This window comes from Kryptolebias marmoratus, linkage group LG12 (genome assembly GCF_001649575.2).
Source record: "Kryptolebias marmoratus isolate JLee-2015 linkage group LG12, ASM164957v2, whole genome shotgun sequence".
Lineage (NCBI taxonomy): Eukaryota > Metazoa > Chordata > Actinopteri > Cyprinodontiformes > Rivulidae > Kryptolebias > Kryptolebias marmoratus.
The window spans coordinates 24,928,816-24,940,018 of NC_051441.1; the positions used below are offsets into that span (position 1 = coordinate 24,928,816).

General features: G+C 37.9%; 2 protein-coding genes across 5 annotated transcripts in view; both read left to right on the forward strand.

Moving 5' to 3' along the window:
* Positions 1–1,195, forward strand: part of LOC108248182 (retinoic acid receptor alpha-B) — a 50,888-nt gene extending 49,693 nt beyond the window's left edge. For all 4 annotated transcript variants that reach the window (XM_017436790.3, XM_017436791.3, XM_037978811.1 and 1 more), the window contains one exon: positions 333–1,195. In XM_017436790.3, the coding sequence (XP_017292279.1) occupies positions 333–670 (338 nt within the window). In that variant the 3' untranslated portion in view covers positions 671–1,195. The remainder of the gene's footprint in view (positions 1–332) is intronic.
* A 6,202-nt stretch (positions 1,196–7,397) lies between these two features.
* LOC108248181 (protein TANC2) overlaps positions 7,398–11,203 on the forward strand; it is a 91,507-nt gene continuing 87,701 nt past the window's right edge. Inside the window, exon 1 of the mRNA XM_017436789.3 lies at positions 7,398–7,726. The gene's annotated coding sequence lies outside the window, so the exon portion shown is untranslated. The remainder of the gene's footprint in view (positions 7,727–11,203) is intronic.

Sequence of the window (11,203 nt, forward strand, 5' to 3'; positions counted from 1 at the left end):
GAGGATCAATGTCTGTGAGTCACAGTTCACTGCTGCATAAAGTTATAATGTTAAAATAATATTACAGTGAATAAAAGAGGACTTAAATATATTCTATATTGTAATAAAGCTCCAAAATATCACAAAATTAATTTTTGGTTGTATCGCCCATACATAGTTAAAATGTCATATAATGCTGAAGCACCATTCTATAGTCTGAAAAGACTTATGAGAAATCAGACAGGAGAGCTGCCAGTCAGTTGAGTTTGTGGCAAAACTTTACGAGTGTTTAGGAAAAGAGTTGAACTGAACATATTCACCTCTCTTGACTCACCTCTCTTCCTCTTCCACAGGAGCAGAACGAGTAATCACTCTAAAAAAGGAGATACCCGGCTCCATGCCTCCTCTCATCCAAGAGATGCTAGAGAACTCTGAGGGGCTGGAGGGGCATGGAGCAGGGGGAGGAAAAGTGAGAAGAGAAGGCAAAGAGGACGACGGAACCGAAGCAGGATGCTGCCGTCCAAGTCTGTTGCCCAAATTTGCCCTGCCTCACAGCCCAAGCACCAAGCCACTTTCTTCTCCACCTGAGTTGCTATTTCCTCACACCGAGCCCATCTCTTCTCACACTCCTGCCACCTTCTCCGCTGCTGATTTAACAGGAACCGAAGGAGAAAGCTGGGACTCACCATGACTCTCTGAGTTACTGTTCACATGTTTTGTCCATACGCAGCCATGCTAAGAACTGATCTGGGTTAAGATGGCATGGTTCTAAAAACACACAAATGTCCCTTTTTTATTGTTGTGTACAAAAAAGAGCATAGATCCAAACTGTGAGCAAAAATGATGAAGGAAGTGGAAGAAAAAAAAACCCTGTTACATATGTAAAAGTCTTACATGTAGTATAGTGTATATAACAAAGGTGTCCTGAATTGAAAGGTGTCTAATGTAGCGTATACACACACACACACCCTCTCATCCAAAAGTTTCCTTCACTCTTATTGTTGTTGAACTTGAGACAGGTATATTTCTTTTTGTACCATCCTTTATAGACAGGTGTGCATTTTGAAAGCAGCTCAAATCTTCCTTAATTAAAGACCCAGCATTCCTTGAAGGGATGCCTCTCACCAACTGCCTTTCATGCCATGGTTTTAGATTAATATCATCTTATGTTGAAAAGTTGTAGCCACTTTGTTTAAACCCAAAAATAAAATCATGAACAATTTCATGCAATATCTTGTAAGTTGTGATAGTGCTCAGAAAATGTGTTGGTGATGACTCTCAGCTACTAGCACACCAAAGTTTAGCTCAGTACCTGAAAAACTGACTGAATTATGGCTATTTATGTCTTTTTAAGGGCAACTAGCTGTGGCAGCACTATTGAATTGAATTGACTCCAAAAGTTAATCAGTTGTACATGTACATCAAATGATTACGTTTTAACAGTTTCTTTTCATATTGCCTGGTGGTTTAGGAGATATTTTTCCAACAAAAGTGATAGTATCTTATCTGCCTGTTGGTGAGCTGTGATTTAAATGTAGCATCAGTGACGACTCGCTGCCAAACACAAATAATCTCTTTTCTGTTTTTTGTTACTGGAACATCCTAGCTTTCAGGTTCATGTTCTCTGTATGTTCTTGTTCTCTGGTTGTTCTTGTTGTTTACAAACTGTTTAGTTGGAGATAGACATCAACTTTTCCACGACCCAGAAAGTTGTTCTCTGGTTGTTCTTTTTAATGTCTGCTGAGGTAGAGTTCACTAAATACAGGAAGTTTAATAAAGAAATATGATTTCCTTATTTCATCTGCTTTTTGGACAAATGTATTTTAGTGTTCCTACAAAGTATTGCTCTTGAGTTTGGTTTTAGTATTTTCCTGGTCTGGAGAAGTATGAGGAAAAAAATCAAATGAAGCTTGGAAAACAATATAGTATGTTTCCAAACTATATTCTCAGTTTTATTTTCTAAAGGACAAAATTTTAGATTAACCAAAACAAAAAAAAACTTTGTATATAAAAGACAAGACAATATATGACACAACATACCCAATATTTTGAGGTAAAAAAAACTTTTCAAGTAATTTTGGTCAGACTATGAAAAATGCAATCTCACAGCCTATCACATCTTTTGGCACAATGTATGTGTATGGGATGACTCTCAGCTACTATCACATCAAAATTTAGATCAATATCTGTTATAGTGTTATAGTGTTCCAAATTTCAGTTGGCTATAACCACCATCTCAAATTGGACTGACACCAAAGTTAATCAGTTGTAGATGTACATCCAGTAATTACTTTTAGAGAATTTCATCAAACTCTGTCCAGTGGTTCATAAGATATTGTGCAAAAAGGCATTCAGTGTTTACTCCAACAGTTCATGCTTAAGATTTAAACAAAGAACTTGTAAATGTGTTGGCACTCAAAGTATGATTTGGAGATGCCTCTTATACTGCCACATCTTATTTTAAATCAATATGTGTAAAACTGAGTTACAGCCTTTTTGAGTTTGCCTGTTAACACGACAAACACCCACACACTGACGCAAGACACATGACCTGCCTTTCACCTTGTAGATTTTGTCAACAAAACTAAGAAACAAACTGCATTTCCTATTGATAATAAGAAAAAGGTATTTTACGTTTCATTTATGCCCCTTTATTTTTAGTGTATCTTCTCACAAAATAGTAAAAGTTACTTTTCGTAAGAACTCCTTGCTGGCATATGACTTTATAAATAGAGATTATAACAGTATGTTACATAAACAGCAGGCAACTTTCAGCTACAGGGGAGTATATGAATCATTACATTTTACTGTAAATGGGAAAACCATTTTACCAGATTAGTATCAACCACTGCTATTAAAGACGGGAGATTATATAATCATTCTGTCTGACTGTCTGTCTGATTTTGTCAATTTTGTCTCTAAACAAATAAAAAATTTTCTTCCAGGTTAACAATTCTACAGAGGCCACAGCTTCCATGTAGTGGAAAGCAATGAAGGCTTTTATATAGGGAGGAGGATACTGCCTTTAGGGCCAATCAGTGAAAATCTAGTATAAAGAAATTAGCCAGATTATTTATGCACATTGCATCTTAAGCTTTTTTTTATATGCTACTACAAAACAGATACATATAAAGAACAAATATCTTTGCAAGCTGAAAATAATTTTATCACATAACAGCACACTATTTTTACACAATTTGAGATCCAATTTTTATGAACAAGGGGATGAGACAAGTAAAGTACTGGCTTTTCAACTATGAAAAATATCTGCATCTTGGCAGATACTTCAAGTTGAAACTGGTGCAGGAGTAACATCAGACCCATTGGAAATTAATAAAACCTTTGTAAAATTTTATAAGTGGCTGTACTCATCTGATTGCTCCAATGTTTCTGCAGCTCTGATGTTTCTGCAGCTCTGATCTCCTTCCTCAGTGGCATTGACATTCCTGCTGCAAAATCTGGCCAAGGAACTGGACTATCATGGACTATCATTGCAATACAGCTTGAGGCTGCAGTCAAATTTTTGCAAAGTAGTAAAAGCCCAGGTCCAGACAGCTTCCCTTCCAAATTCTATAAAATGTTTTGGAAGCAACTGGCCTCATTCCTACTAGAGGTGTTTACTGAGTCTTTAAGTACAGGCATGCTCCCTCAAACCTTTAACCAGGCTGTTATCTTGTTGCTTTTTGAAAACCACGGCCTAATAAGCATTGCAATTATCATATGTTGTACCCGTGGATATTAAATGAACAAGTCTTTTTTTTCTTTAGCTTTGTTTTACAGAGTAACAATGTAGTACAATACAGCATCTATGCTTTTAAATCAAAGATGTTTTGTACGTCCATATACAGGCTACAACTTGTGTTTTGTATTCAACATTTCAATGTATTTCAATATATCAATATTTTGAATCAGTTTGAAGAATTCTTCTGCAAATTACTTTTATTGGGAACTATTTTTTAGATGTGGAAAAATACACATTTGCTGCCCTTTTTTCTGCAACAAACAACAAACAGAGGCACTGCAAAGGCCTATTGTATTTTTTTTGTTGCTTTAAAGCCTGGAATTTAAATACATTTTTAATTCAAATAGAAGTGATAGACCGACAGAAAATCTTTCAGATTAATGAAGTAAAAAGAGGGGAAATACTACTTTAATAAAAAGTGATATATCACTTTATATATTACTTTATGAAAAATTATGTGTGTGTATTTATTTAACCCTTTTGCTTTGAAGCGCCAACTATTACCTTCAGAAGCCAAATAAATAGTTCAACAAGATCTACCTGTGAGTGATCTAAGTGTTCAATGATCTCAATATATATACATCCACCTGTTAAAACAGCCCCTAGAATCAACACAAGCTCAACACCTTTAATACCTTACCTCTAGTAAGGCATAACAGCAAGAAAGAGACAGCATGTAGATCAAGGAGCTCTCCACACAGTTCAGAGACAAAGTTGTGAGGATGTACAGATCAGGGTTGTGTTAGAAAAAGTTTTCCTAGAACCCTGAACATGACAATGACCCTAAACACTCTGCTGAAGCAACACTCCACTGGTTTAAGGAGAACCAGTTTAAGGTCCTGGAATGGTCCAGTCAAAGTTCAAATCTCAGTTCAACTGAGAGTCTCTGGCTTGATTTAAAGATTGGATACAAGCAGCACCCATCCATCCTGGAGAAGCTGCAGCAGTTCGGTCATGAAGAATCAACAAAGATTTTAGTAGTTAGATGGATTGAAATCATGACAATGGACATGAAGAGAGTTGATGCTAAGTGTTGCAAAAGGTCATGACCACTGACATGAATAAAGATGGACAAAGCAACTTCAGTAACCTTCATTGTCCAAAATTAAAACCAAAATGTTTTGTTTTTTGGGAGCTGCCATGTTGTATTTTTGGAGCCAGAGACTGAGCACTAAAGATGTGGAGATGTGCCCTCAATACAAAAGTCCCACCTACATACCCTCCCAAATCACTACCACGGTGTCATTTTGTCGATCACAGTGTAGCAGGGATCTTGTTTTAAGACTTAAATAGCTAGTTACATATCTTAAAAATGTATATTTGAACATATAACAAAAAGATAAGAATTACATGAATTAACAAAAATCCTTATCAATCAAAATGATTTAAAGTCTACTATTTATTTATTGTCTAGGGAAAAGGTCCTTTCATTTACATCAGTGGTGTCCAATCGTGTTAGTCCAGTGTCCAAAAACATTCATTCACATCAGGTCTGTAAAAGCAGAGAAACACTAGGGGGTGCTCATCCTTTGTGGTTTCAACTTCTAGGTTCCGGTTCTGTCTCTGGTTACATACTCTGTGTTGATGGTGGTGACAGACTGTAGAAAGGAATTGTGAACATTATTAAATATTGCCCTTGAAAATTATTCAAATATGTTTAAGTATTTTACCTAGTAAATGTATGCAAAAATGGTTAAATTTGAGTCATATTAACTATAGATTTTCAGTAACAACTGCAACCTAAAATGTTTGTTTAAATTTAACTAGAGGCAACACATGTCAACATTTACATAAACAGTTAATTTTCTTTGGTTCAACAAAGGTTCATTCATTGTCTGTGGTGTCCAACAGAGAACAATTAGTCTCCATTGTTATGGGTTAACAAAACAGGTAATTTAGTAAATGTTAAAGTTAGGAACTGTCATAAAATTTGTTGGAGGTTCTGTATGTGCAAACAGGTTTTATGTTTGCAATATATCTGCTAATAAGGTGGGACGCTTACAGTATGTATCTTTCTAGGTAACCTTGCTTTAGCCAAGTTTATCTCGCAATGATAAACAATTTTCCACAGGTCTGGGATCAATCAGTTTTTTGTTTTTTTTGTAAAAAAAAAATAAAGATTTTTTTTCAATGTAAAAATTGTTAATTAGTTAAATGCACAAATGGCGTTTTGTCTGTAATTTGCATTTTGATTTTAACCTTCATTTAAATAAGTAAATAAATACCAATAAATATATATATTTTTTTTAAGTTAAATTAATAAAGTTTATTCAGATATTGCACAGTGACGTAGTGGTTAGAGCTGTTGCCTCCCAGCAAGAAGATTGCAGGATTGCTTCCCGGCCTGGGGCCTTTCTGGGTGGAGTTTGCATGTTCTCCCTGGGCACACGTGGGGGTACTCCAGTTTCCTTCCACAGACCAAAACATGCATGTTAGGTTAATTGATGACTCGAAAATTGTCCTTAGATGTGAGTGAGAGTGTGAATGGTTGTTTGTCTATATGTGGCCCTGCAATGGACTTGCGACCTGTCCAGGGTGTCCCCCGCCTCTCGCACAGTGACTGCTGGGGATAGGCACCAGCTCCCCGTGACCTGGAATGGAGAAGCGGGTAAAGGAAATGGATGGATGGATAGATATTTAACCAGTCTAGTTATACTTTCACTCAGGTCCTTCTGCAGCTGTGGGTGGAAAGTGTCCTCAGCTCCTGGAAGCTGCATCAAGGCAGAGGGTGTGAAAGTCTGCACAGAGGACCATCAGGTGCAGCTTGTATCGTATAGTCACATCTACACCTCCAGATGTAGGGCCAGAACCACTTGCGTCCTCCGTGACCCCACCCACCCTTCACACAAACTGTGCTGTATTTGGGGAAAAACATCCAGATTGAAAAACGGCTTCTACCTGGATGGAGTATGACTGCTGAATCTCTGTGTCCCCTGAATAGTGGACACTGCACATTAACAACAGGCCTTAATGCTGCATTAGCCCTGTTTTGAATTGGTGCTGTTCATTGTTGCTGCTGTGATTTTTAGCATTGTTTAGTTTACTTTATCCTACTTGGCTTAATTAGTTATTTTGTTGTCCGTTTTCCCCTCGAAATCTGTTTCATTCTTATTGTTAAGTTTGAATGACAATAAATCTGATCTGAATCTGAATATAATTTGACTAATTACAAGTTTTTTGTAAATTTGTTTGAATTTAATGAATATAGCTGAGTGAGACCAAGTAGACACAAGTTCAAATTACAACATTACTTGAGTTAAAAAAAAACACATTAAAATTCAACGGTGTTTGAGAAGTTACAAGTGGAGAATATGCTGCGATTGAAGATATATATATATATATATATATATATATATATATATATATATATATATATATATCTTCAATCGCAGCATATTCTCCACTTGTATATATAATCACGTTTCCCTATTTAACCTAATTAATCAACAGTTGTGGTCCATTACTTATACAGTATTCAAATTTAGAAATCCCACTGTAGTCTGATAACTTCATTATTTTTAGGTGTAATTCTCCTCTCTGACCACTAGATGTTGTCCTCCTGCAGTTCCTTCGTCACGAACAGCTGCGGGATCAACTGAACCCGGGGTGCTGTTGTTGACTTCAGCGCGAGCCACACACTCAACACGACACACACGCAAAAAGATAGTCGGCGTGTTGGCCACGCCCCTCTGATGAATAATTCAACACCTCCCGTCGACCAGCCTCAGGAGCCCTTCAGACGTCAGCCCGAGCTCACCGGCGGACGGAGATTAACGGCCATATCATCGCTGTTCATCTATTGATAAAGGAGATACCGTATTCCGGTAATGAATAGGGCTTTGGGGCGCGCGGGAATCCGCTACAACGACTCGGCTGCTTTCTACCGGGGCTCTACAGATAAGGACACAAGGAGGGCTGGATATTAGCTCGACCGTGACTGACCTATTATCTACCGGTCAGACGGTGATGGTCCCCTCCGTGAACTGAAGGAAAACAACACCCGAGGTACCGTTTCTTTTTGTTTATATCAGTAGAAGGAGGGGAGCTGGTTGTAATGTGTGTGAGTGTGTGTGCCTGTTTTCATTATTTGAGCGCGCGGGCGTGCGCGTGTGTGAGTGCCAGCACTGGCATAATACACCAATCAGCAACCTAAGGTTTGAAATGATTGCCATATTGAAATTAAAGGCCTAGCATTCCTTCAAGGAATGCATATCGACCGCCGCCTTTAATAGCAGAGTTTTGGACCAAGATCATCTTGTGTTGAAAAGAGACAGAGCTACCTTGAAAATAACGTTATGCGCAATCTCGTGCAATATCGCGAGATGTCACGCTCAGCGTATGCGATGGGAAGTAGTCTCAGCTACTACCACATCAAATTTTAGCTCAATGCCTGTAAAGTTGACCGAGTTAGAGCCATTTTTGTGTTGGCTAATGTTGATTAGGTGTGCCGTTTGTCTTGAATCGGATTGAATTCAAAAGGCAATCAGTTATAGAGGCATATCCAGTGATTACTTTTTCAAAGTTTCATCAAAATCTGGCCAGTGCTTAATGAGATATGTTACTAACAGACAGACTTGACTCCAAGTAAACAATGTCAAATTGTTAGACAAAGATTTTGAGCTATCTGTTTGCACTCAGAATATGTATTGGGGATTGGTCTCAGAGAAAAGGTCTTAGGTCAATATCTGTAAAATTAACCAAGTTTTAGCCATTTTACTGTGTTTTATGGTTAGTTGGCTAAAATCAGATTGACTCTAAATGTTAATCAGTTTCAGAGGTGCATCCAATGACTTCTTTCTGAGGGTTTCAAAAAAGTCTGTCAAGCGGTTCTTGAGATTTTTTGCTAACAGATCACGACCAAAACCATTATAATCCACCTTTTGCAATAGTTAATGGCTCTGAGATCATTTTCTTTATGGTTTGTGACTTTTCGATAACTGTAATAATTTGACCTTGACGATGAATGTAACTCCAGCAATAAGACAATGCTGTACTCAGATCGCCTCATATTGTGCAGCGCAACACTGGTTTTGCTGGGAAGACTGGAAGGAGACTGGTCCTGGACTGGACCGGATGTGTGGTGTTGGCAGGAAGCACGTATTCTTTGTTTGGAAACCATGCAGTTATCTGACACTATTGTGTAAATTATCCGCCTATCCACACTTCCATTTAAAATCTGTTTTCTCACATAAAGAAATTTGCTCATATTTGTGCAGAATTCACCACCAAAGGGACCACAATGTTTGTTGTTTTGTTTTGTTTTCCAACCTCCTTATGTCTTATTTTCCTCGACAGTGGCAGTGCAGATGGGTGTAAATCCCGTATTAATCTGCTTTACCCTGTACTTCATTGTTGGGGGTTAAGCTCATGCTGATTAAAAGCCCCCCAACCACTCACCCACCCAATCACCATGTCATTCATTACTTTAATTAGATGACTCCCACAGTAGGACTAGTGCAAATTAAACTATTAATGGAATACAAAACACATTTGGTTTAATTCTAGTACAGTCTGATATATTTTAAAACATAATTTAAAAAAAAAAGTTTTCTCCTGCAACAGTTTGACTGATTAAATGGACCTTTTGAAGTGGACTTGTGTGGATAAGTTATGACTAGTTAATATCTCACCTGTTTTAGATAGCTCTTTGTGACCTCAGTTTGGAGAAACGGAGCCATTTTGTAAATTTGTGGTGATGTGATGTCAGAGCTCAACCAGGACAAATAAGGTGCTGTGCAACATACAGGTGTTTACATACACTGTCCAAAAAGACATAGGACCATTTTTTCCCACCGTCTGACATTAAATCAGACTAAACCTTTCATGTTTTAGGTCACATAGGATTCCCAAAACTATTTCTAGTTGCTAAATGCCAAATAATATGAGAGTGAATTTTTTTAGAGAAACTCTGACCAGCTTCAGCAGGATGTTCACAGGATCTTGCTTTTCTTCTGAAGTTGATATGCACATTTCACATCAAAAAATTGGAAACACAGAACCCGTCTCTTTCCTGAGCAGTATGATGGCAGGACATTCCCATGTGTATAAATGTTTAAAACAGCTGAACCTTCAGGTATCTGGAAATTGTACCCAAAGATGAACCAGAATTGTGGTGGTTGAGAACTCTCTTCCTAGTATCTTGGCTGATTTCTTTTGATTTCCCATGATGTCACACAAACGATCAAAGTGTTTGAGTTGTGCAGTAAAATGCATCCACAGGTGTACCTCTAATTAACTCAAATGTTGAGTGTGTGTGTATATATATATATATATATATATATATATATATATATATATATATATATATACACACACATATATATACACATATATACATACATATATATACACATATATACATACACAGTCTTCAACAGGATGAAATCTGCCTTCTGTATCACTCCAGCTGGTGTGAAGTCTGGGATGTACACCCTTTTCCTGTTGTGTAGCAGTGGGGAAGCCTCTCCAGCACAGCACAGAATGATATTTCTGGTTTGAAACTGTCAACCTCATTATCGTTGGTTGTGGTGGCTCAGCCTACCTTGGTTTAGCGTGTAGCACGTAGTGGGCTCTATTTAGGCCAGGTTTCTGCTTGAGCCCCAACAAGTTTTTAACAAATTTGACCATATGCTCTGTAGGTCGGGGGACCCTCTGATCCCACAAGTTGAACATTATTCTGCCTAGAGCATGCTTTCTTGCATTTCACATTTCTTGCCCAACTGCCGCAGAGTGCTTTCCCATTTTAGCTTGCATGCTAGTTAGCTGGTTGCTCTGGTCATTAGCTGCATTTTCAAGATCAGAAATGGTTCTGTTTTGCCAAGCGACATTTTCTTTCTTTGCGATTTTTGAACAGCTGCCACTTCCTTCTTAACTGGCTTGGATATTATTGACTCATTATTATGATGATATTATTGAGTCATCATTTCAGCGCTTAGGTCATCTATCATTACTTTGATGAACCATAGCATTCAGCTTCTTGGTGAAATCTGGCTCTAAGGTCTTGTGGCGCGACTCTCCTCAGCCAGTCCTGGCAGACTTGTAAGTCTTGTCTGAAGACTTGACGTTTATCCAGATATGACTGAGAGGGCAAAGAGGCTCTAAGTACTCTTCAAACACATAACTGTGATGAGTGATGGACAGACTTTAAGTGTTAATTAAAATATAATCACATTTCCACAGAGCTACCTTGAAACACGTCCTTCATGCTACCTAACCCTTGAGCTTTTGGGAACATAATCACCATTTTAATGGCCTGTGATCATTTTCCACATGGTGGCTATAGTTTTCCTTTTCACAACTTTCCCCGGCTCTTTTACAACTTGTTTGGCCTTGCACTTTTTGGACTGTTAAATATTATTTTTCGTGTTTCTTCTTTAAGTGATAGAAGAGGTTTGTTGTGTTGGCGTCAGATGAGAAAACAGTCTAATAGCAGAGTTAGCATTAGCAGAGTTAGCATATTACCTTTTTCTGCTCCTTGTCGGA